This window comes from Lissotriton vulgaris, unplaced genomic scaffold, assembly GCF_964263255.1.
Source record: "Lissotriton vulgaris unplaced genomic scaffold, aLisVul1.2 SCAFFOLD_315, whole genome shotgun sequence".
Classification (NCBI taxonomy): Eukaryota; Metazoa; Chordata; class Amphibia; order Caudata; family Salamandridae; genus Lissotriton; species Lissotriton vulgaris.
Genome location: NW_028250410.1, coordinates 1280962 through 1308605, shown reverse-complemented (window position 1 = coordinate 1308605; position 27644 = coordinate 1280962). Strand labels below are relative to the sequence as shown.

The 27644-nt window shown below is 46.3% G+C and overlaps 1 protein-coding gene across 1 annotated transcript in view; it reads left to right on the top strand.

Moving 5' to 3' along the window:
• LOC147663270 (sodium-dependent proline transporter-like) overlaps nucleotides 1–27644 on the top strand; it is a 419748-nt gene that overhangs the window by 185654 nt on the left and 206450 nt on the right. The window contains exon 3 of the mRNA XM_086950574.1: nucleotides 6624–6755. Coding sequence (XP_086806700.1) covers nucleotides 6624–6755 — 132 coding nt within the window. The remainder of the gene's footprint in view (nucleotides 1–6623; nucleotides 6756–27644) is intronic.

The window sequence follows — 27644 nt, the reverse complement described above, 5'->3', positions numbered from 1 at the left end:
TCGTGGTTAAGCCATCAGGGCCTGGGGCTTTATTGGCTGGCATGCTTTTAATCACTTGGGTTATGTCCTGCACAGTCACCGGGAGATCCATGTACTGCCTATGATTATCATTAAACCAGACTAGGGCAATGGAGTCCAGGAAGCTTTCCAGGGACGCAGGGACATTGGGCTGCTTTGAGGTGTATAGGGACGTGTAGAAGTCAGTGAACGCGTGCAAAACGGCCTCTTGCCCCACGACCAGGGAACCCTCGCTGTTATGTATAGCGTGTATGTAGTGTGCTTGCGTGCGAGGAGATATCAATCTGGCCAGGGTCCTACTGGGCCGATCTCCTTCTCCATATCTGCGGGCTTCAGCCTGCCTCCCTAGGAACTTAACCTCGCGCTGCGCTTCCTCATTAAATGTCAGTAGCTTGGATTTTAAGGTGCCCGCCAGTTCCAATGTCGGCTCCCTGCAAAAGTCCAGATCCAAGTCTACCAATTCCCGCTCTAACTGGGCCAGCGTCCGGCGTATAGTGCGCAGCACCCCCGCCTGCCTCGCTATGCATTGTCCCCTGATCACCGCCTTAAAGGCGTCCCATACAATGGCTTCCGAGGAAGCAGAGACTTCATTTTCAGCAAAATATTTAACAATATCAGTGCGGATCTCCTCAACAAACACCAGATTAGTTAGTACATGAGGGGGCAGGTGCCACGTGAATGCTCTGGGGATTGTGTTAGGGATGCGCAACTCCAGCATGCAGGGGGCGTGATCCGAAAGCGATCTAGCCTGGATGTCCACATTCAGCACCCATGTCGCCACTTCAGGCGACGCCAGCCAGAAATCTAAGCGGGACCATGAAGACTTATGGTATGTATAGCAAGTCCCCACCCTGTCCCCGGGATGCCTGACCCTCCACACATCAGACAGCAAACCCTCTTCCATGATATCCAGAACAACCTGTCTCGCGCTACCGTGTGTGGGCCTGCTCACGCCTCTTCGGTCCATGTCATCGTTCAGCACAACATTGAAATCCCCCCCAAGAATTATCGAGCAACAGTCTAGTAGCGCTATTTGAGCCCAAACGTTCCGGAAGAAGCCTGGGTCATCAACATTCGGACCATAGATAGCAGCCAGAACAATCCGTCTACCCTGCAGAGAACCATGCACAATAACATAACGTCCCTCTTTGTCCAGCACACAAGAATATTCACGCCAATCCACCCCTCTACGAACCAGTATAGCCACCCCTCTCGCATAGTTCGAATATATAGCAGAGTAGACATTTGACCATCTCGAATGTTTCAACCTGGGCGAAGGGGTTGTGTTAATGTGAGTTTCTTGCAAAAAACAGATGTCCACGTTATGTCTAATTAGCGTGCTATGCAGCAATTGGGCTTTTTTGTAATCCCCAAGGCCTCTAATGTTCCAGGTCCACAATTTAACCCCCTCCCATGACAATCGCGTCTTGAGAGTTGCATTAGTAACTCTAGGTCGCACTCTCTCCTCCTGGTAGATCCCGCACACTTTGCACACATCAACCCCTCGCATCGAACGGAAAGCATTAGACAGTCCACATCGCACCATGTTGCAACAAGAAACAGCAACTTCCCAAACACCCCCCTCCACCCTCACCAACCCCCCAATCAGGTTGTGACATATCCCAAATGAAGACCTGTGAAATAAGGTGAAAAACTAACTGCAAAAAAGGTGGGAGACTCCCCATGAGGGCATGGCGCTCCCGGCTGACACCCCTGAGTGAACAGGGTGGCCGCATGTGAGTTGGTAGCTCCTGCACCCGGAGGGCACCCACCCCCCAGTGTCCACCAGCAGTCCCTCTTGAACGCCCATGCATGCCGTAGGAGCAGCAAGGGCGTGGAGAGATATCCTTCCATGTCCACTCTCCCGCCACAGACCGTGTGTGCCAGTCAGCAGTAAGTGCTGGGAATGTCTAAAGCCCAAATCAGGGCGTGGGCAAAATGCAATCGTCATATAGTACTTACAGACATGGCATACTTAATCATTGTCACTTAGGTGAGCTGAGTCTTCTTCCAATCTCGGCGATTTTCTCCTCGCCCCCGGGCCATTGATATGTTTAGCACATTTGAGGGCGGATATCGCATCCGTGAAAAAATGCGTAGTGTTGTCATGAATCACTTTTAGTTTCGCCGGGTATAACAGGGAATATTGCACCTCAGCTTGTGCCAATAGTCTCTTTGCTGGGATGAATTCCTTACGGGCCGCCTGAACCAGGGGGGTAAAGTCCGGAAAGAAGGAGATGGTGTTTCCTTTATGCGTAATTTTACCTTTTTCTCTGGCTAGACGCAGGATGAGATCTCTATCTTGGAAATTGAGCAGTTTTGCAAGGATCGGACGTGGCGGTGCACCCAACGGAGGTATTTTGCCGAGCGATCTATGTGCCCTCTCGACCGTAAAGACCGACGAAAGGTCCGGGTCGAAAAGTTTGTGCATCAAGTCTGTCACAAATACCTCCATCTTGCCAATGTTCGTCGTCTCCGGAATGCCAGTAATCCGGATGTTGGACCTACGGGAACGCGCTTCCAAATCATCCGCTTTAGCTCGTAGGCTGTCCAGCTCCCTCTCCAAATTCGTGATATGTTGCTTGGCCTGCTGTTGAAAATCGCAACATTCGGTCTGCCTATTCTCCAAGCAGTCCAGCCGTGTTTCATGGGTGTCCACCTTGGCCTTCACCGATTCTAGTTGGGAGGACATTGCATCTAGCTTGGAGTCGATGCTTTTTAGGCTAGAGCGTACCTCCATTATGAGCGCTCCAAAGTCGATGTCCGCTGGGGCAGACTGCGATAGCGGTTCCCCGCCATCCCCTTCAGGCGACAGTTGCTTGGGTGGGCGCTTATTATCGAAGCTTATCTTGGGCTGTCTAGCTTCGTTTTTCCCCATGACGGCAGCAGACGTAGGGTACACCTTTACAGTTTTGAGTCGCTCACCGCTGAAAGTCCTACGCCGTGTGTAGTGGGGAGATGCCCACGTAGCCGCCAAGCCCCGACAGGCACTCCACTGGAGATCTCGCAGTGCACAAGATGGCGGGCCCACCAAGGCTTTACTTCTTCGTCACAGCACTGAGCGCGCTCCGCCCGACCAGATCTGCTTGGGCAGTCGTGTTATGAGTCCGTGTAGGTCGGGTGTGTAAGCCAGAGCAGGCGCGTGGCTATGGAGCAGTGGGTTAGCGGCCCGGTGGCAGAGCGCCAATGTTCCGAAGATGGCCGCCCCCGTCCGGAGTCCCTGCAGCGTTACCACGTAATCGATGATTCCCAGTGTCCTCCGCACAATTGCTTCGGCACGGCCCAGGCCGAGCCCACAAGTCTACGGGGAAGCACCGAAGAGCTCCAAGTCGACAGCCCCCCCGGACGCAGGCGGCCGCGCCACCGCCCGTCCAGCACACATCGGCCCCGCAAGCCGCGGTCTGTAGTAGGATGCAGCACCCCGTTCCCGGCTCCGCAGCCGCGGGTTTCACCAGGCGCACTCTCCGGGCTGTCTTCTCCCAGTGATTTCTCCGCGGCGCAGCAAGCTGTGCATCCCAAACTTCGGTGGTAGGATCTCGAGAGTGTGTATCGTCGACTCCCGGGTAGGTTAGGGGCCCTCAGGGTCTCGGAGCAGGATTAATTCAGGATTAGGTGATGCAGCCGGCTGAGCTCACTCACAGAGCGGCCATTTCGCTGCCCGGTTGGCCACGCCCCCCCCATAGATTTACTATTCTTAACTCCACATCTACCTATCATTAAGATACAAATATCGTCAAGGTACATGTATGTGGAGTTATATATAATAAAACTTAGCTTACCTTTAGAATTTGCCTTCACAATATTTTTGTCCCATGATATTCAATTTCCGATATTCTGTCTCAATACTCTTTCAGTACAATACCGTCCATGTGGTTGACTGCAAGAATGAAGTTCAGTGCTCCTGATCACAGATGAACATCCAGCTATGCCAAACAGATTAAAAAACAAGGAGTTCAATGTGCACCCTGGTTTGACTCTTCTCTATCGGGGAATGTTTGACGTTCACTTCCTACTCGCACACAACCACACGGAGATCCAATTATTCATGTAGAGTTTCGATTGCAGCCAGTGACCCATGTGGAATACTGTATTTCTTCAACTCGTTCCACGACGTTTGCCTAATGACTAGGTCAAATGTAAATTTGAAATCCACAATGCAACAAAACAATGTGGGGAAGATCTTCAGCAGAGCCAGTGTAGGTAAAGTAGCAAGAGCCGTGCAGCTGTGGTTAGTGGAAGATGCTCTCTAAAACATGTTTGAGAAGCAGTTAAAAAAGTCCGTCCATTAACCCAGTTCAAGAGATGGATCTACAGATATTATACTTCCTTTTTGTAGGTGTGTTTTTTTGTTTTAATTCATTCATTTGGAGTAATTTGCATTTCCAGAGAAACAGCAAGCTTTTGCGTTGATCGGAAGTAATAGCGATCATGGGTGCAGTTGCACCAGAGTGGTGAGGGATTCATGGCTTCAGTCGCGTCTGCCAACTCATGGCTGACTTATTATCCAACCTTGCAGGAGACAGGGATATTTTCCATGATTACTCTAGGACCAAATTTCACCTTACTAGATAGCCATCAAAAAGAGGCCAGTGATTTTTTTTTAAGCTTCAATACATATGTTATTAGACATAATAAATTATTCATACGAGCCTCCATGGTGTCTTGTCCAGTCAGCTGTTCAGACAGGAAAGTAGTAGGAGACCACAGGTACTACCTTGCCTTTAAGGCGAATTCCACCAATGTAAGAGTTGCCGTGTGTTGATCCTCTCTGTGCACCACATACAGTGTTGGGAATGCTTGACTTTGATGAAGAGCCCTGATGAATCTAGTATGTGCATTCTTGAAGGCGACTTCCTTGCAACTGACTGTTCCTCGACACTCCCTCAAGGCAAACAGATTGCTCCCTAGAGTCCTCTCCCACAGTTTGGAAACTGATTGGGCCCAAATGTAAGAGATTCTGACACCTATAAGCTGATTGGTTCCTCTTCTGAGACTCCCACAAGTTAGAAACTGGTTTAAGGATTGGTTTGCGCTAATGCCTGAAGCCTTCAATCAAGCTATCTTTCACCATGGATCTTCTGAAAAGATCTGAGAGTTGTCGGATTGTTCAGTTTCAATTTTTCTGCACAGGCACAAGATCATCATCACTTGATCCTAGAGAAAAGTGCCCCTTTGCTCAGTAACCTCCTGCCCACCCCCAAAATTCCTGGTTCCTTAAAGCGCACACTAACAGTTGTCTGGCTGACTCTCTCAAATGTTATGCTATTTACTTAGTCTTTATAGGCTTTTTTCAGACACAGCTGATAGGGCACCAACACAGTGCATTTATGCTAGAGCAACTGCAGATACTACATTGGAACGCTGCTTGTTTAATGCGCTGGCGGTAAAAATAGTAACCATAACTTTGTGCAACTAGAAACCAAAAGGACTTACTGAACCAATGTGGATCAACTGGAAAATGAGAATTATGTCCCTGGTTAACTACATTTTAACTCTGATTACATAATGCCCTTGTGATTGATTTGCACCAGAACGTAAAAATTTGCAGCATGTGAAATGCTTATAATCTTCTACAACATTGCATGCTCTGTAGATCAACCGCTGCCATAAGACTGTCCTGCGGGGGTGTGGTCACCAACATGGGTGTGTTCTGCTCCTCACCGAGACACCCGTTACGGGAAACTGGGTGTACAGAACAACATGCCATAAATTTAACACATCTGTGCCAAGGCTAGATATGGCCAACATACTACTGGGCCTTTTTTGCCTCGTGCCAGTGTGACAAGGCAGAACAGCGTGGGCCAAACCGCGCATTCTAGGGCGGGGTTGGCACAATGATGGGAGAGCTAAATTGAAACCATCAGTTCTGATGCATTCTAGATCTGTGGTAGCCAAGGTGAGCAGATCCACTGAATCCATGCCAGATTATCTTGCTGTCCATGCACAGTGAATTTACATACAATGAATTTAAGTGGAACTCAGTGATGCAGTTTATGGATTCTGGCCTCCTGGGCATTTGTTGGATGTATTTCTCTGATCATCAGAGTTGATATTATTTCAAAGCAATACTTATTTGTAATTTTTTTGTATCTCTTTACCTCCCCTCTTGCTTCTGCCATCTCTTTTCCATCACCTTCCCTTCCTCTACTCCATTTCCCCCATGTAAACCCTGTTGCCTACACTTGTTGCTTCTTCTCCCCCCTCCTCACTTGTGGCTTCTTCTCCCTCCTCCCCGTCCTCACTTGTTGCTTCTTCTCCCCCCTCCTCACTTGTGGCTTCTTCTCCCTCCTCCCCGTCCTCACGTGTTGCTTCTTCTCCCACTCCAATCCTGACTTGTTGCTTCTTCTCGAACCTACCCTCTTCCTCTCTTGTTGCATCTTCTCGCACCACCCCATTCCTCACTTGTTGCCTCTTCTACCACCTCCCCGTCCTCACTTGTTGCTTCTTCTCCCCTCTCCCCCTCCTTACTTGTTGCTTCTTCTCGCACCTTCTCCTTCCTCACTTGTTGCTTTTTCTCTCACCTCCAGTCCTCATTTGTTGCTTCTTCTTCAACTCCCCACTCACTTGTTGCTTCTTTTCCCACCTCCCTATCCTCTCCCATGCAGGAGCCTTCCTGATCCCATACAGCATCATGCTCTTCTTCACCGGCTTGCCTCTCTTCCTGATGGAGCTCAGCCTTGGCCAATATGGCGCCGCAGGACCCATCACCGTCTGGAAGTGCTGTCCCATCCTTAAAGGTAAGGTACTGTGGGGTTAGGGCAAACTGAAAAGTTACTATTTCATTAATTCCTTGCATGAAATATATCCTGCTTCTTTGTCATTATTCTAGATAAGTGTTTTTAAACTTTTTCGGTCCCTTTTAAATACACTACTAATTTATGTGTTTATTTCCATCTGTTTTTCATAATGTATAGCCTACTTATATTATCAGTACTGATTTATTCTTTGTTCTAGAAATAAATGCAATTACAACACATGTATTTTCATACTTGTTCAGTGTGTGTGTTAATTTCGCCAATTATTTATCCTCCGACACCACTAAAGTACATCAAACACCACTCCATGAAGCAGCGCTTAGTGCCACACACAGTGGTATCACTGAGGTAGGTACCGCTCCATTCAGCATTCCTGCACCCGGGAATAACTGGTGCACGAACACCAGGTCCAATTCCATAAGGTGCACAAACCACCTGATAAAATCTTTTCGGAAAGGGCCAAGCCACCCCCACCGCTTGAGCCTTTCCTACACTATTGTGGGCGCGGGGCATGCAATGGTCTCCCTCATCTGGCAACATCCTGCCGATGACCTAGGCACCCTCAAACCTGCATCTACTACCACACTCTAGCTGCTCACTGCAGCAAGAGTGGGTGCAGAAAAAGCACTAAAACCAGGCAGTATAACCATGGGGAAAATGATCCGGCATTCCTGGGTCTGCTCTTATGGCCATAAACAAGAAATTGCATGGTGCAGGGGTGCATTTAGCATCTGGAACGAATGTATGAATGCATGTATGTGGTATTTCTATAGCCTAGCCAGAAGACTACGGAGCACTGTACATGGTCAAAGCAATATTTGATCCCGGTCCCAGTGTTTTTCAGCATCCTGCAGCCTCCAGGCCCTTGGTAGGGATAAAGAAGTTAATAAAATATAGCACTGTGATGGCTTTTATGCCAAGCCTTCCAAAGCCAGAAACTTCATCTACTCCCGTACTCTGTGGCAAGAGCCAGAGAGAATAGCCCACCCAGGAGCCATGTACTCCCATTTCGAAGAAGCTCACAGTTAACAGGGGCTCCAGAATCGCTTACACCAGACAGTGTTAAGTCGCGCACACTAGTTCATAAAGCAGTTAATGGCTCCATCCCAAAAGACCTCATATACCTTCGCCACATATATCGCTTTATTAGGAAACTAGCTCTAAAGATGGAGGGCTCCTAATTCAAAATCTAATCTTCTCCTTGGAGAGCGAGTTCTGTTTGGAATGATTTGATCTGAACCTAGGGCTCTGTACCGGTTTGCTCCTACTCATGAAAGCTCTCCGAACAGTATGGTTTAAAAATTTAGGTGAAATCCCAAGCCCTTCTCTTGGGAGCCTTTGGACAGTAAAGCGACGATTATGATGACCGGGGCCGGACTGGAAACCCAAAGCAGCCCTAGCTATTTTCTCGGACCGTTCCCTGGGAAAGCACTGCCTGGCCCCGGGAGGCTGGAAACGCTTGTTGCTTTTGTTTCTGGGGGCTGATATTGCAGTAACAAAACCAGGCCACCACTGCAAAACCGGCCTCCACCCTTCTAGCCTCCTGTTGAAACGCCTGAAGCACGGTACGGCTAGTCTGGCCCAGATGATGACGATGATCGGGAAAAGGAGAATAAATATAAAGGCATTGACCAATTAATAGTAGTATACAAAGGGGGGGACAATTGTGGACAATATTTATCGGGGTCCAATGTACGTGTCCAGTGAGCAATATACAACAATTGTACAAAGTTCCCCAGGGGAGAAAAGCAGCCACTCTCAAGAGTGTATAACAGGGAATCAAGTAAACCCTTTACGGAATAAGGATGCCTCACAGAGTTAGAAGGTTGGACAACAATAGCCGTCCGTCCAAGTAACCGTATCGTGTCATCATTGGCCTCCTGCTCCAACGACAAGCTGGCGGTGCAATGCCTGCCGGGTAACACGTAGTGTTACTCTTTTGGTGGAGATCTTTTATTCCTAGCCAATGGGTGCATGCGTGTGAGGGACCTAGAAAGTGCAATTGTGAGCGTGAGTGAAAGTTAAAAGTAAGTCAGTAGAGTCCATTAGAACATTTTTAATAGGATGGCTCACTGCTTAATTAAAATTGGTAAAGGGAGGGGTAGCGAAGCATAACAATAAGGGTGATGCGGCTTCGTTCAACCCTCGCCTATGATGTGGTCGACATGTTTCACGCCAGTTATGGCGATTCTTCAGGACCTAGGGTTGCTCATCAATTAGAGTGAAGTATCCCCCAAATTGAAGAAACTTCAGTATACAACCTGTGTTACAAGGCAGCAAGTGCTACTGCGTTGGTTCTTGCCCTAAACCCTTTGATGGTCGGGCCCCACCGACTGTCCCTGGGAAGCCTGAGCGGCGGGGAGTCCCCTGGATAGCTCTAGGCTGAGGCGGGTCAGAACCTACCCATCCCACGGCGGCGTTAAAGCAGAACAGCCGGTAGGACGCTGTACTTGCCACGCTGTATTAAAGCCGGGGACCGCGAGTGCCGTCCCTTTACCAATTTTAATTAAGCAGTGAGCCATCCTATTAAAAATGTTCTAATGGACTCTACTGACTTACTTTTAACTTTCACTCACGCTCACAATTGCACTTTCTAGGTCCCTCACACGCATGCACCCATTGGCTAGGAATAAAAGATCTCCACCAAAAGAGTAACACTACGTGTTACCCGGCAGGCATTGCACCGCCAGCTTGTCGTTGGAGCAGGAGGCCAATGATGACACGATACGGTTACTTGGACGGACGGCTATTGTTGTCCAACCTTCTAACTGTGTGAGGCATCCTTATTCTGTAAAGGGTTTACTTGATTCCCTGTTATACACTCTTGAGAGTGGCTGCTTTTCTCCCCTGGGGAACTTTGTACAATTGTTGTATATTGACCAATTAATGCAACATTAACAATAAAACTCTGTCATCGCTTTATACTATGAAATGCCACTTTGTAGAGTAGAGACCTCATACGCAGTTTAGTCATTAAGCAACTGTTGGGATAGAAATTGGGCCCTTGCCAATTTTTTGTTGCCAGTAATCCTATCTCCTTGTATTTTGGCCAGTAATCATTCTGTCCCTTTCAGTTTTTGACAGGAATTGAACACGATTTGGGTGTGCTTGATCCAGGTCTTAGCACCCAACTGGAACAAGCATTGGCAAAGCCAATAGATCTGGGGTTATTGTGATATTGCATGCAGCGTTATTTATTACATTTGAGCGAGAAGCGCAAGAGGGAGCCAGCAGAGAATAAAAAGTGCTATAGTTCTAAAGTAGTCCTGCTTGTAGTTTAGTGCAAGCACTGGAATGGAGGCAGAAAGATGCACCCAAACAACCAATGATGTGATTTGATTTGGTATTTCTAAAGCCCACGATTGCCCTGAGGCGTCTTGGCGCTATGTTCGATGCTTAAAGAGGAATTGTGCTTACATGTATTGTCTTAGCAGATAAAAAGAAATGTTTTTACAGCTTTTCTGAAATGCAGGAGCAACGGGCTGCATTTTATCGTAATGGGGAGTAGGTTCCAGTCCTTGACAGTACGGCAATAAGAAACCTCTCCCTCCCCACCTCATTTGCTTGAATTTAGGAACTTGCACAGTTTTTGAATGGGCTGACCTTAGACTTCTAGCCGGCATCTTCAGATGGGTTCTCAGGAATTGTGGTCCCATCCCATGCAAGGCTTTATAAGCCAGACACAATGATTTAAAGCTAATCCTCTTCCCCATAGGAAGCCAGTAAAGGCAACTCAATCTGTGGCCTACTGGTTCCGATCTAGTTATTTTGAGCACATCCTTGCGGTGGCGTTCTGCAAACGCTGGAGTTGTGCTAGGTGTTGGACTTGCAATCCTGAATATAAGGCATTTCCGTAATCTAGTCTGGCCAAGGACAATGCCGTCACCCGTGTTTTTCATGAATCTTGAGGAATATATGGACTGACTCTTCTAATCATTTTCAATATATACCAAATGGTTGATGCAAAGTTATTTATCTGGTCATGAAAAGTCAGTCTGTTATCAAAAATGACTCCCAGATTTTTAACCATATTCACTGGTTTTCGGCAATCACCCAGACTATCCAGCTACCACCTGGGCGACCACAAATCTGCCCCAGCTCCCAGTAGCATCACCTCAGTTTTCTCCCCATTTAGCTTCAAGCAGTTTGACTGCATCCAATGACCAACCTGTGCCATACGTTCATTAAAACGCCTTGCTATTTCCTCAACATTCCCAGTGACTGACACCACTATTTGGGTGTCATCGGCGTATGACACTGGTGTAAAGCCATACTTTCTTATGATATCTGCCAGGGGAGCGACATACTCGTTAAAAAGTGTGGGACTCGAGGATGATCCTTGAGGTACTCCACATAGTGATTTAAAAGGGGCAGATGTGCATTCTACTACTTTTACTGAGAAAGACCTATCTCTTAAGTAGGAGGCCATCAGCATGAGTGCAGTCATGGAACCCTAGTTCTGCTAAGCGTACAAGTAATATCTCATGGTTCACGGTATCGAAGGCAGCGGAGAGGTCCAATAGAATCAGGGCTGCCTTCCCTCCAGAATCTAGAATCATCCTCAATCCCTCGGCTGCCAGAACTAATGCATTTTCTGTTCCGTGCTCCCCTCGGAATCCATATTGCAAATGGTCCAGAAGTTCATTTGCAGCAATATGTTCTGATAGTTGATTATTGAGTAATTTTTCAAAGACCTTAGCCAGGAATGGGATTTTTGATATTGGACGGTAGCTGCTCGGTTTTTTAGGGTCCAAGTTGTCTTTTTTTTAAGAGTGGCAGTACTGAATCTGTCTTCCACGTATCTGGATAGTAGCTTGACCGAATTATTTCTGTGAACACAGTGTTTAGTTGTTCACTTAATAATTCCGAGATTATGTGCATTACCTTGGGTGGGCAAGGGTCCATTGGTCCCCGGAATTGATCTTCTTTACTACCAGGTTGATTTGTTCAGATGAGGGAGGTAAGAAGCAGAACCCAGATTTAGGACTTGAAATGCCCAGATCTTGTGTGTCTTGTTTAACTAAGTCCATAAACTTATTGGTATTCTTAAAAAAACTATACACTGAGGTGACTTTGTGTCAACAAAGAACTACCCAAGTGTGTTGTAGAATTCTATGCTGCTTTCCATTTGTATTGCAGTCGGTAGGTTCGCTAGTTTTTTGACTGTGGTGAAAAGTTCCCTACTAGAATTGTTGGTCTCATTATTTTTATTAGTGTAATACTTGCTTTTTTCCCCTCATGATCAATTTTTTTGCAGTCTGCCAATGATTGTACATAAGACCTTTTCTGACCTTGGTCATAATTGGTTCTCCATTTCCTTTCGGCCCTTTGGCATGTTTGTTTTTGTGCCCTTAATGAATCTATGAACCACGGTTCTGACGAATTTTTCCTCCTGGAAGTGAACCATTTTGTAGGGGCTGCAATATTAACCGCTGATTCAATCCAGGCACCTAGTCTATCCATAGCTACATTACTGTTAGATATTGGTTCAGGTTTACTCTTTGCTAATATGTCTTGTAATGGGGCTTCAATTTTAGCCCAGTCCTGATATGTAACCAGCTTATGTTCCTTCCTGGGCGTTGTCTGCACCTGATCTATGTTTAACGAGAACCGAATAGCTTTATCGTCTGACCACGGAACAGGCAGTATTGTGTCAACTTTAAGGTTAGGGTTGGAAGTAAAGATCCCGTCCAACATGTGACCAGCTGCGTGTGTATCTTGTTTAATAATTTGAGTTAACCAATTGCATTACGTAAGAGCTGAATAACCACAGGAATGAGCTGGGACATTATAGACAAAGTCTCTAGCCAGTGACTGAAAGTGGTATGTTGAAGAAAGCCAACGGTTGAAAGATTCAGTCCCAAAGCTGCTCTTTGTATATTTTTAGCAAAAGGTCCTAAAGCCCCCTCTGTATATTTTTATAAATTGGTTTATTTGACAGTTTGCTATCCAAACCAAAACCTAAAAGAATGGCTGCCTTCTGTTTTTCAAATGAACCTTTTATTGCTATTTACTAAGAGAAAATGGTAATTAGGAAAAATAGGACTAAACAACTTTACTCTGGTCCTTCACCCTTAAAAGATTTTCATGTTGGTGTGTCCCAACCGGGGAGAGACCCTTACAGGGTGAATGGGCCAGGGCACTCTATGGGCCATGGGTTAGACACAGAAGCATACAGCTGGTCTTGACCCATGACCATCATGTCTCGGAAGCAATGGCTAATGCTGGGGGTAGAAATGGCACTGAATGGAATCTGGAGTCAGTGGCATTTCCATGGAGAAATAAGTCAACAGTGCCATTCAAATCCTCACTAAGGTACATAAGAACTGGAGCCAGGGAGAGGGTGTCCTATCCATACCTATCTGCAAGGTTACACAGCTTGGTCTTTCATAAAGGCAATTAGAGATTTCCCACCCAATTATTCAGTGTCTTGGAAATGTCAAAGTAAGATGCGTGGGGGGTTTCCAAAACTTAAGAATTTGATAAGACCTTGTTTATTTCTCTATGAAACAAAGTTGTTAAAAGAAAGGTTAGCACAGCTAAGAGGTGAAGGATTAAGAGGGTGTTTTTCTTTCTAATGGTGTCAAGTCCACCCCACACAAGAGTGTGGGAGGAGAGAGGGAATCTGTTTTCCTTTTATCACCATATTTACACATATCAGTTGGCTCGATGAAGACTCTGGGCTTCCCTCCGCCATTACAAGGCCGGGGCACTCCGTTCTCTTCAATGGTGCTCTCAACATTCCAATGTTCCAATTATATTTAGTGTTCCGCAGATTTTTTTAAATTAATATATCCTTGATGTCTGTATGCCAGATGACCAAGGCTCCTACATTATTTCTGACAGATTACCTTTCAGACCTACATTTTTCTACTTTTAAGTTGGTCAGTAAATGATCTATTCATTGCTACCATCACTCTCATGGTTTGCCCTACACAATACAGTGTTATGCTGTGCAGCAGCTGCAAGTCTTTTGCTTTGGGGGTTGTCAGATTAGAGTCTGGTACAACGAGCATTTTTAACGAATGACCTCAAGCACCCCAATATTGTGCATACTGTTCATATTTCTTCTCACTGGTTCAGCTTTTACATTTTAGGGTTACCAATTTTAATGTACATTAAGTTCTGGAACATAGGTGAGCTCACATGGTATACGTAGGAAGTGGTGTCAGGCTCTGAGGCTAAGGTACCTGATAGAAGCAAACTCATTAAACCGTAAGTGTCGCTCTTGACAGTTTTAGATTACCAGCTGCCTACAGTAAGAGGGGTTTGAGTATTAAATTGTGATCTTAAAGGTTCTAGATTTTAGCCTGTGGGTGGTGGTAAAGGTTGAAAATGCTCCAAATGTGAGCTAAGTACACACAAGGTCCACGTTAAAGCCCCTGAAACCATGTTGTATCCATATTGTGAGGGTAGAGTTTGACATGGTCGAGGGAGCACTACCCCTTTTCAACCTTAGTCTCTCTACCATTACAGAGATGAATAGGAGTGCAAATCTATAGGACCTGGTAGACCGGCACAGGCCGGCTCGTGGTATGTGAAGGACGCTCTCCAGCTATATCTTCTGGATGACCTCCTGATGCTGACCACTGTCCTTGGCTCCGACCTCATTTTATCCAACCAACCATGAACAAGGATGAGCCCATGCTTTCTGGAATTGATCCCTTCAGGAAGTGAAGGTACTATCTAGGTCGTATGTGACATGTTTTTTCTTTTAAGAGGACATTCCAATGTGTTCCTAAGGAGAAAGTTTGTTTCCTGCAACATTTTTCATCTGGAAATGTCAGGAAGTAAATTATTAGTTTGCTTGTAGAAGTTCCAATGGAATTTTGTCACCTGAAATTGTTGGTTGTTTTTCACACTACACAAAATGCTTTAAATAGCCACCGTTGAGTCCCCCCTAAACAAGTACCCCAACCATGCCCTGTAACCAGCAGGGGCCCAGAGTATTCCAAGAATTAAGGTCTCCTGGCGGGCACTTGATTTTGTCATGTAAGCAATAAATGTAATATCACTTCCCTTAGTTATTTTGTAATAATCAATCCATATATATGAGTAAGTTTAAAAAACCAAAAAAGTTGGGATATCTGTCGCCAAGTCGGATTATCTCACTTTGGGATGGAAAAGCCCCCTCTGTGGTGAAGGATGTGCACCCCTGCCCCGAGTGCCCCAGCTGCATTGATATCTGGATCCTTGGTACCTATTTGTGGTCAAGGGTGCACATGGATCATGCTGCAGCCTGTCTCACAGATTGTGGCCTTGTTATACTGGGAGGAGTGCACACTGCATTACCCTCATAGCTGTAAAGGGCTGCTGCACTTACAAAGAGTTAAGTAGCATGAGTAGTGTGGTGGCTGCATACTGTTTGTGTAATACTGGTCAGCAGAGTAAAAAGGCCTTTTTACCTGTGTCACTGAAGGGAAGCCTACCAGCCCACTCATGTGAAGTTCCTTTGCTCTGTTCTTAATGCACCCTTGGCCTACATCCTGTTAGTATGCAGCTCAGTGCAGCACTGTGCATGCTTGAAGGTACTCGTGCCTGTGTGTGGTACAGTGCATGGAAATATAAATTCCTTATTAGAAACCCAGGGCCTTCGAGAGACGTGAAGGTGGAGGAGCCATCCCAGACAGATTTCTGGATTGCCTATATTCCTGACAGCTGGGACACATACATAAACACACGGGCCCGCTCTCACGTGCACATCAAAATGGCTTTTTGATTCCGGAAACATCGCTGTTCAATAGGGCTGGGCAGATTGTCAGAGAGATGATGGGGCTGATAAGGGAAACACTGCAGAGACAGGGAATCTCAACGAGCAGGGCTTGGGCCTCTGTAACCTTTACGCAAGCAGACTTGCAGGTGCGATTCTCTATCACTTCCATGGGCTGTCTGTGCGCCCATCAAACTTGGAGTCACTGCTGGTGGGATAGACTGCTTCCTGGACAAAGCATAGGCCACAAGAGTGGGCACATCTGTGTCCGGAAACGGATTATAACAAGCATTTACAATGCAATGGTTTTGCCTTTGTTAAAGTTAGAGCTATTGGCATTGCTCTTGACATTATTTGTATTTATGTTTTTTTTAACATAAATAAATGGCATTGTCATTTACAATGCCACTAGCTTTATCTATCGCAAATGACACACAAACACACACAGAGCCCCCCCACACACACCCCCACACAGAGCCCCCCACACACAGCCACTTAGAGCCCCCCACACACACAGAGCCCCCCACACACACAGCTACACAGAGCCCCCCACACACACAGCCACACAAAGCTTCCTACACACACAGCCACACAGAGCCCTCCACACACACCCACACAGCACAAGCAGGCAACAGGGGGACACGGAGGCACAAGCAGGCAACAGGGGCACACAGAGGCACAAGCAGGCAACAGGGGCACACAGAGGCACAAGCAGACAACAGGGGCACACAGAGGCACAAGCAGACAACAGGGGCACACAGAGGCACAAGCAGGCAACAGGGGCACACAGAGGCACAAGCAGGCAACAGGGGCACACAGAGGCACAAGCAGGCAACAGGGGCACACAGAGGCACAAGCAGGCAACAGGGGCACAAAGGCGAAGGAGGTGAGACGCATGAGAATCTATGAAGGATACCAGTGCTGCAGAACAGCACTTACAGGCCTGCAACATTTTTCTGTTAATCAGAAACGGTAATTAAGTTACCTTGGAATAATAAGGTTTTGATTGAAGAGAATTAAGATTTCATAGGAAGGGGAGATGACATTTTGGTGGAGGGTGGTTACACCAATGATTCGGTAAATATAAGGACCATTAATCTATCCCACCACCTCAAGTGTAATGACTTCAAATACAGATTTAGCACTAAAAACATTCTGCAATTGAAAAAGGAAGAGGCATGCCAGAAACCGCATAAGTATAAGTATCAGTATGAAAGCTCAGCGCAGAAACTAGAGACTATGTCAGGAGCTTGAAGAAGTGGGGAAAGTAGCCAGCTACACTAGGCTAAGAATACCCACTTAAAATATCAACGTCAGACCCAGCAATGTTGGAAAGGCAAGGAGTCCAAGCAAGAGCACGCACTTGTGTCTTAGACCATATCCCTCACAGGAAGAAAAAAACATTTCAATATATTAAGAAAAGCTTTCCAGTCCCCCCCGGATCAAAAGGCAGCTGACTTAACATTTGCTTTCCATCCCACACCCGATTTGTGACCTCCAACAGCTTGACCACAATATGACCTTCGATCTCCTACCTTCCAGACTTGGTGAGGACGATAATGGCTCCACTGGAGCATTTGAAGGAGGCCTCCACAGCTCCAACAGCAGTTGCTTCAGTTGGGTCACAAGTTAGGGGTGATACCCGCCGGAGTTCCTCAAACAGCTGACGGTGAAAGATGGCAGCTTCTGCCTCGCGGGCAATCTACAAAGCAATACGTGTGCAGGGGAGGGGGATGGAAACAAGTCAGTCAGCACATGGTGGGCACAGGATAGAGGCAGCCTGAGAGGAGACCACAGCAGAATTAACAAGCGTGTCATGCCTTGTAGAAACCATTACAAAGGATGGTTCGATATACACTGATGCACTGTGTAACAAGTGCACTTTGCACAAAACTCAATTAAATGAATGACATTCCTATGGAATGGTTTCACATGGTCATGCTAAAGTTTTCTGCCGAGTCATCCAAAGACCTTCCTCCTTCCAGTGTCCTCCCTGACACTCCTGTCGAACTGCCAAGATTCTGCTCCCCTTACCTACCTTGCACCAAACTGAGCAGCAATCTGCAAAATCAGATCGATTTGAAAGCTAATTCGGGTGGATGCCTGTGGAAGGAAAGACTCACATCTGTACTGCTATCACTTAATGAAACTGCTAATTTGAAGCCCTACCTGCCGGACTCTGTCAGAACTATCATAGCGGCAGCTAAGCTCTTAAAGGAGGCCTCCACAGCGCCTATCGCTACCGCCTCAGCCGGGTCTCTGGAGCTAGCAGTGACACGGAACAGTGCTTCGAACAGCTGGCGGTGAAAAATGGCAGCCTCAGCCTCACGAGAGATCTGCAGGCCGGAGATGAGGGAGGGGAAGGTGAAAGGGTAGGCAAAAACATTTGAACAGAACAGGGTAGGCATGAAAGAGGAGTGAACAGACAGGGGATACACCAAAGAAATAAAAGAAAAGTTATGATCATAAGTTATGAGGCTAGACTGTACAGCAAGTCATGCACACCACACGGGAGGGGGAGATAATGGAATTAAAGTGCTGCTCACAAGCTATTCAGGCAGGCCGGACTTCGGTTGTGTCGCACGCAGCAAAGTTAACGAGGCCCCGCGCCCACACACTCGCGTAACGGTCTCCCTTTACACAGAGTTTGGAAAGCTCTGTTCTAGGGAGTGTAGTGTCACGAGGGAAGGAGGAGGCGCACGGGGATGCACGGGACAGAGGCACTCAGTTGCACATCGCCCCCCAGAATATTGTGCTCTCCAAGGAAGCCCACAGCGATGCCTTTTAATGTGAGAGCTCGGTGCATCTCGAGAGACATAGGCATACACAAACCCAGGAGAGAGGTTCAGGAGAGCTTACCAATTGGGAATTCTACCTTCGATGTGACCATCTGTTAGGTCTGCCTAGAGATACCGTTAGTTGTCTACCCGAGCTCTTGTAATCTCACTGAGAGAACTAAAAGGAGCACATTGAGAGTGGCTTTGGCTCCGCCGCTTTGTTGATCTTTTTGTACTGGCTCTTGATTGAACAGCAGTTCTATTAGCCGACCTAGGAATGACTTGCTCTGCTCGTGGGAGATAATGGAATTAAAGTGCTGCTCACAAGCTATTCAGGCAGGCCGGACTTCGGTTGTGTCGCACGCAGCAAAGTTAACGAGGCCCCGCGCCCACACACTCGCCAGCGATGCCTTTTAATGTGAGAGCTCGGTGCATCTCGAGAGACATAGGCATACACAAACCCAGGAGAGAGGTTCAGGAGAGCTTACCAATTGGGAATTCTACCTTCGATGTGACCATCTGTTAGGTCTGCCTAGAGATACCGTTAGTTGTCTACCCGAGCTCTTGTAATCTCACTGAGAGAACTAAAAGGAGCACATTGAGAGTGGCTTTGGCTCCGCCGCTTTGTTGATCTTTTTTACTGGCTCTTGATTGAACAGCAGTTCTATTAGCCGACCTAGGAATGACTTGCTCTGCTCGTGGGAGATAATGGAATTAAAGTGCTGCTCACAAGCTATTCAGGCAGGCCGGACTTCGGTTGTGTCGCACGCAGCAAAGTTAACGAGGCCCCGCGCCCACACACTCGCGTAACGGTCTCCCTTTACACAGAGTTTGGAAAGCTCTGTTCTAGGGAGTGTAGTGTCACGAGGGAAGGAGGAGGCGCACGGGGATGCATGGGACAGAGGCACTCACCTGCACCTTGCGACGGCGGCACTTCTCCGGTCTCCCTCTTCGGCATGGGAGACCGGCAACGTCCTCCGCATCTCCCGGGGTTCCCTCCAGGCCACGGGAGCCCCGCGGGCGCCGCCATACTGCTTGCCGTCTTCCTCTCCTTCTTCCCCCGGGCTGCGGGGGGCGGGCACTTCCGGCCGGCCGCGCTAGGATTGGCCGGCCGGCCAGTCACGGGGCAGGAGAGACGCAGAAGTGCCGGCAATGCCGGACCAGACTCGGGGGCGTTCCCGGCGTCGCGTGACGTCGGCAAAAGCCAAAGAATGTCGGGAACGCCCCCGTGTCTGGTCCGGCATTGACGGACAGGCCCCTCATCCAATGGCAAGGCTCCATTTACGGAGCCAGCCAATGAATGACGAGGGCCGAGCCAAAGCACACTACAATTCTCATCAGGTTTTCGCCTGCGCCGAAAAAGATGCGCAGAGCGCATCTTTTTGGCGAGGCAAAACCTAAAAAGGTGAGCTTGAGCCTCACAAAATTGTCAAATGTCAGATAGTCAATTGTGACTGTCCGTCCGCATGGAGAAGCTGAGCATGACGGATGTCTGTTGTGATCAGGACCGGAGACCAACGTCTGCTAGCATCCCTGCTGGGTGAGGGGACATCACCCAGGAGAATGAAGACCACTTGCCCTCAAGCCCGGTACACTCATTTTTGCCTTAGACTTAGACCAGAGGACGCTTTGAGGAGGAGGAGCATGCCTGGAAGAAGTGAAGTCCAGTGGGGATCCGGTTTAGTGGATCCCTAAAAAAATGTGAGGTTCCAATCCAGTCAGGACAGCTGAACCGATTGAGTCATCTGTCAGTGTGCCACTGTTTGCAACCCTGTATCCCAGGTGGAAGCCCCAGTTAAGATCGCAGTCCATCGCCCCAGCACATCACTGTGACCAGAGGTTGTTGTCTCCCTGGGAAATGCTGTGACTGGTAGGGACCATCGACCCTTGGGAATAACCACAGTCCTTTGACAGGAAAGTGGGACTTAGCATCTTCCCAAGACAATGCTAAAGTGCTGGCCTTAATAAGGCTGTGTATGGTATTTGTGGTGTGCTATATTTCACTTTGTGTTCGTATATAATTTTCTAAAAGCAGATATCTGGCTTTGCCTTCATTTACTGGAATCGCTGCATGTATTTTGAGTCTTGTGCCTGTATAAACCTTACACCTATATCCCCCTGAAAAGCTTTGGACGGCTCGACCCGTGCTACCAGTGTGGGTGAGGTCCAGGAAGAGTACTTGACTCAGTTACTCAGAGCCCATAGTAGGTCAGTCCCTGGGACATTAGGAATAAAAGGCCTCGGCCTCCGCGGATGTGCCCCCTAGCTTCTGCTTGCCTCATGGCCCTCTGAAAGGGTTGCATCCAGTAAAATTGCAACTGTTTGCCCACTGATTCCTGATATTAGGCATATTCATCTACACAAGGATGTGACCAGATGTAGATTCCTCTAGTGATCCTTGCACCAAATCATTTCAACCAAGTTGAACTCCAGACCCCTACCGCTAAGTGGGCCTGGCATGCTCTGCTGAGATAGCAAGGAGTAAACTAATAGCCACTTTTGCCAGCGCTCCCCTTTTTTAGGGATCGCTCCTAGCATTGCAGTGCGCAGGTCTGCTCGCGCTTCGTGAGACTTCATGTAGGGGCTTCTGAAAGCTGACCACACGCTTGTGCTTGTGGTTTTGTTATTGTTGCAGGCTATTGGGCATTGCGTGCATCTTTCTAACAAAGACAGCATGCAATTGGGCAAATGCGGGTGCATGTCCAGCATTTGCCCTACCCATGGCCTATAGGTATCTGTTACCCACACGGCCAACATCTATTTTACATTATCGTGCCCGATAATGCAAAACAGATTTCTTGCTGTGGCACGCGCACGCAACACTTCCGTGCTTGTTTAGGAAAGGAAATAATAAACACCAGTTTTCCCAAATGTTCCATGATCCATCAGTGGCGCTTCTCATTGAGTTGAAGGGGACACTTTCCACTCATACTATTGACGAGCAATGTCCCACAAGTGTAATTTTGCTGATCGTGATAGACTGCGACATGTGAATCACGATTTGTAACAATGTTGAATTGGATTATAGTTTTCTCTCCTCTAAGGAGGCTTCCTTCCTTTAAAGTAAGCCTTGGAGCAGCCAGAAAGCCCGGTTTCCACCCTCTTCTTGCTCTTTCTTCTGTGTTAATTTTCCCTTCTCCGTAGCACACTCAGTAACACACTCCGATCGGTCTCTTTTGAGTGTGTTCCAGCACACATCACGTTTTATACGGTACTCACTTTATTCACCATGCAGAGAATCCTGAACAACCAAACATACACCAGTCATTATTTCTTGCTGTTATGTTCCAAACCTCATTTCTTTCTGGCCTTTGTTCATCGATTGGCCGCCTGCTTTAAGCAGGGTTTTTAGCTTTCATCGATAAGGCTGGACCCCGGCTGCCCTGCAACTCTTGCCTTTTGCCACACTCTGCCTGAATTTGTCTCTGACAGGCGACTCGCACCTGCGAGGAATTTCCAGTCATGGGGTGTTCCTTTTTTTTCTTTCGCTTAAATATGCCCGGGAACTTTTTGCTGTGGTTTCGCTGTAGATTTGAGACTGTGGTTTTGTTGAAAGGAGCCAATAACTAAATGTGAAGAAGGATATTTTTTTTGTGTATTTACATTTACCTTCTATACAAAGGAGATGGGTAAGTGAGAGATCGGCTTTTGTCATTTGCAAAGTTGCTTACTTCCGGCTTTCTTTATGTCCGATTTCCTGTTCTACAATCCTTCTAATCAAATGCAGAAGAAAACTTACCATTCAAAACATATCATAACAGATACTAATTAAACAAAGTATTTTAAATTGCCTTTTGAGACATTCTTATCTCATAGTTGGCAATAAAGTGATAGGGCTCACTGTTCACATGGCTAAACGTTACACCAAGCACAATGAAAATAATTGTGGTCATAGAATGCTAAAGCCACTTGTTTGTAGTTGCATCCTATACAATGATGTGCAAGATATCATTTATTATGTTTCCTACTCAGATACTCCAAAATAATATGCTTAACAAAATAAAATCATCTTATATTTTTTTTTTTCTAAAATCTATTTTGCCCTTCTGGTTCGTAAATCTAAAAAATCATGTGTCAAAATATTTCTCAATAGGTTCCTACATTCTTCTTAAGATCCACATATGTTATTTAATCCCATTTCGGTGTCTCCTTTAGCCCAGATGTCACATGGTGAACTTGAAACGATAAAAAATCATCAATATAAGGCTCAAATAATATTTTAGTTGTTTACTATTGCAAAGCAGTGCTGAAAGCCGTCACTGGTACCTTTATCTGTGTGGCAGCGTTTAGTTGTTGGCTTTTCCACAGCACCACAAAGCTCTACGAACGTTCTAAAAATAAATTAACATAACATGACCCAATCATTGCCACGTGACGTAGCAAGGGCGTGGCAGAAGTGAGCGAACGACGAATCGAGAGGATGGAAGTCCTGCAACAGTGTTTTCCCAGCCCCTTCGCTAAAGATTACAAGTGGGAAGAGTACCTGTTCTTGGAAGCACAGTAAAGTTTTCCTTACTTTTTAGGTAGAACCTGGGCGGCGCATGAGCTGCTCTGAGAAGCATGCTGTATTCAGGTAGGGACTTGAAGCTCCGCCCACTCTCCGTCCATACTTTTCATTGGCTTGTCATTATCCACTATAAACTGGTCGTTGGTCAATAGGCTATGTAGTCCCTCCTTAGTACCGCCTTGTCTCAATTTGTAGCCACCCATGGCCGCACCCCGTTAAGTGTGTTGTTACTCTGTAGGCTTTAATTACAGCCTCTGAGTACTATTTTCTCAAATAGCTTGACACGCTCTCTCCACACACTTTTTTTCTCCATTTTTATAGCATGAACCCATTTGCAATGCAATAAGTCTCGTATTTGTGAGAATTTAGACTATTGGCATTGTACATGACCATGCCTTTTATTTATCGGTTTTAAAAACAAGCCATAAATAAAAGGCATTGTCATTTACTATGCCAATAGCTCAAACTCACACAAATGCATGACCTATTGCATTGCAAATGCTTGATTTTTTTTTAGCACGAACCACCTGCCCCATGAGAACCTCTGTCAGAGGCCCATTTTAATACATGTTCTCATGACGAAGTACTCAAATCTTCCTGGCCTTACAAAATCTGGCTATCTCCCTGTTTACATTATTACACGCCTTGTTTATTGCTGTTGACTTGCAGATTCCCCTCCAGTCCCTCTCAGGCAAAACTGGAGTCCATAAAATGTTGGTTCCTCTCACTTGTCTTGTACAGCCTTCAAATCTTTTTACATCAACTTTAATAAGTCCACCCACTTTACAGCAACGTGAATAAGTCCACCCACTACGTCATTCTCTTGCAGGTGAATTACCAATTTTTGCAGCCTTGGTCCCATCTTTTAGTGCTTAAGCATCCGCTACACCACCAAATGCCCCTTAACCATGCTAAGGCACCAACATCTTGTCGTCATCCAAAGGCTATTGGCCATGTGATTAGCCTTTCTCATGCTCACCTAACCACATCACTATGTAGTGCCTTCATAGCCTGATCGCCTTCCTCCGCTTCCTTTCAAGAGACCAGTCCCCTTAGCAGCCACTCACCTTCATGACCTCCCTTATCTTACATACCCCCATACCTTTGCTGACTTCCACCTGTCCAACCTCTCCAGTGTCTCCTCACCGCATTGTAGTTCCTGTACAAGGCCCATCCGTCACTACTGTGGGAGCTGAGCCCCAATAATTCGAAGACTCTGGTTTCAAAATCGGCAATAGATCTAGCAGTTAGAGTCTACACTCCTCGTCAGAAAAAAAAATACTTTGGTAAAATATAACAATATAAATGTGGAAGCATCAATAACTGTGTTCTAGATCAAAATAGGGAAACATTTATTTATTATGGATTTAACAAAAGCGTTAATGAGAAACCTGCATGAATTGCCAAGAAGGCTCCAATACAGAAGTACACAGTCATAAAACTTTAGTCCAGTTTAGGCAAACCCAGAGACCCAAACTAATAAAGAATACTGAGAGACTCTCCTAAACAAATCTAGACAAAAATGGAAATAGTCTCAGGAGAAAATGAAAAAGTCAACCCAGCAGCAGATGATGCAACATTTAATAATGACCCGGTGATTCTAAAACCCAAGGCCTTTTATACACAATTCACACAAGCTATTAATAAATTCTGCAAATTCAGCATGGTATGATCATGGTTAGCATTGTCTTTGTAAATCAAAAACTGCAACGTAATATTTTAAAATATGTAGTACTAAACCATTTCTTAAGATAAGAGAAATCTTTTGCCTACTCCCCCAGCAACTGCACTCCGGAGATGTTCAGCACAAAATGAAGCATTTCTAAAACAATGGCTCTTAGAATTAGTGCTCCTACAATGGAACTTAAAGCGAGAGTCCTTGAGTATGATACTTTGGGTATCCGATGGAAGCTTCATTCACAAGGCACACTTCCTAACACAGTTCATTTTTAATCTTTTACTTCATTCACTTGATGCTCTGCTCAAGGAAGAGGAAAGATGGTTTGCAGCAGGACCATGACTAGGCGGGGAAATTAGCAGGAGCACGATGGGCTGAATATCAGAAACTGCATGCATATTAAAATAAATGGTATCTCGCGTAAATGTGGCGTAACTACTTAATGAAATTAATTACATTTCAAAGCAACCTTTTAAATTTGTTTCAAGTGCAACATCACAGATTCATCGAGTATGCCTCTAAGCTTCATTCAAATTATACATTTTCTAAAAATATTTTACACTTGATATTAAAACACTTGCACATTTTAAAAAGCTATTATGCTACAACAACTTCCCTCATACTCTTTACCTGAGCACTTCAGACACCCAGAAGGCACCGAAAAACAGGATAGCAAAATTACCTCGGTATAACCCAGCTCCTAGGCAAATATGCACACGATTTGTGCTTTTAACATAATGTCCTCTAATAATTACTCTGTTGTGGCCTTTGTTCTGCTTTCCTTCCTGCCCTTTATCTAACCCCCCCACCCCCACAATGCGCTCCAGAAATTCACCATCTGGTTCATATCCATAGAAACATTTGCCATAGAATGCTGTTCATGCCACTTTCCGTGGCATCAACTGTCTGTCAATCATCATCCTCCTCCTCATTACAGAGCTCACAGTGTTGTCTTTCCGAGATGCCATGCCCGCCTCAGCCTTTCCTCTTTTCTTTGCTCTCCTATTGGCAGACTCTGCCCGTCCCAGGCTCCAGATCTCTTCTGGTATTGCTTCTCCTTTTCTGTCCATGGCTGGTGGCTGCCCAAAGAATCTCAACCACTCAAATCGAGACCGTGCAGTAGCGATACCAGTATCGAGCCCTGTGATCGGGAGCACTCTGAGCACGATATTTCATCGCAGACACTCTAACACTACCCAGTAGCAGGATGTTCATGGATCACCCCTACTACCAGCTCAATGTCTGACTGAATCCAGCTTCCTGTTCTTGCGCCTCTTGCCTCACAACCTCACTGCTCACAAGACGAGGAAGAACTCTAAAAAGACAATGCTATAATTGCGCTTTCTTCTATTGTCTAGTGATCATGCCACACACCACTGCCATCTCCAGTAAATGCGGAAACTGCAGCCCTCTGACACGTCAGAGAAGATCTCCAGTGCCCAGGTGGCCTGGCCTTTCTCAAGTCACAGAGTCACTTAAGTACAATTGTCCAAGAATATATTCCAAGGCAAACCCTTCCTGCCTTATCCTTTTCAAGATTCTAAGCCTGTGGTGTGGTTTCAATGTCCCCCTCGTGGTCAAGGCCACCTCTCTGCAAAATGACCTATCCGGGGCCACCACCTTACATGCAAAGTTCAGATGGTTCCAAACTTGCTGCATTTTTCTCTGTTCGCATTTTTCTCCCAACAAATTCTAGCTCTCAGTATATCTTGTATTTTTTAGTAAATGTGACTTCACTGGACGGGTTTGTGTCCTTATGTGCCTCACGGGGGTTGGAGGTCAACCTGGAGAAGACAAAGTTCATGATCTTCAATCCCCCGAGACATACCCGCCCAAATCCTATGCTTAATGGAATTTCCTTGGAGCGTGTTAAGACTTTTGTATACTTGGGGGTCACATTGACTGAACATTTCACATGGGACCACCAAGTTTCTAAATCATCTCTGAGACTGTCCCAGATTACGGGAGGTATAGGCAGATTTCATAGCGCTTCAACCTTTAAACCTGTCACTCCTGCCCTTGAGATCTACAAAATGCAGGTCAGGCCAGCAGCTTTGTACGCCGCAGAACTTTGGGGACATATGAAAGTACATGAGCTATCGAAGGTTGAACATGCCTTTATGCGCCATTTGGTAGCTCTCCCACAAAGTACTCCCCTAATACCACTACGCCTAGACTTAGGCTTAGAATCCATCGATGAGCTGGCAGCTGCACGACCGCTGCTCTATTGGAGAAGACTTTGGTCCGTGCCGAAGCTGGCATCCTTTAGGGCAGAGTTCACTGCAATCTGGGGCCAGCTACAACACAAGAACATACCTTGGCTGGCCCACGTCAAGGCTTTTTTCCATCAACTTGGTATGTCACAATTTTGGGATGCACCGGAAGATTGCTGTGTGAGGACGCAAAGGTCCCAAATAGTGGCGGCTGTAAAGTCCTACAACCTCAAAACTCTACACTGCTCGACCTCCCTGGGAAGGCTGACCACAGAGTTTCTTCTGACGAAAGTTAGCCCCAGGACGGAGGTGTTTCTGGACTTGGTGCAGCCCCCATTCGCAAGAAAACTGTACACCCAACTGAGGCATGGCTCCTTACCAATAGGGGCACTTACATCCAGATGGTCACTCTTGTCAGAGGCCAATTGCCCTGCTTGCAACTATTGGAGGGAAGACATTGTACATATATTCTTTTTCTGCCCCGCATACAGCGGAATTCGGAAGTGCTGGATCCTTCCACTGTGCAAAAATGTGGGGTTTAGACAATGTGCCCAAGCTGCAGGAGTTTTAACCTATGACACTGCCCCTCCCATTGTTTTTGCTGTTTCCCGTTTTTTATTTCGCATGTGGCGGAGAAGAACTCTTTTTTTTCTAGTACGAAATAATGCCCCACATCCACTTATCTGCTTATTCTTTGATAACGCACTGTTTAATATCTTTTTAACTCAATTGTATTTGTGGTTTTATTACTGTGCTTGTACATATTTTATTGCACTTTTGTGGTCTCTCGACCGAAATAAAGTTATCAAATGGAATGGACTTAATATACACTGATTGATTCAAGTTCAGTACCCAGAAATGGTATCTTTGTGGCCGGTCCTTCTATTTTCTCAGGGGCCAATAATACGCCAAACCTGGCATCAACGCTCTCCAATGTCCTCGTCAAACTGAGGCATTCTCAGTGCCTTTCTCTCCCACTTACCAAC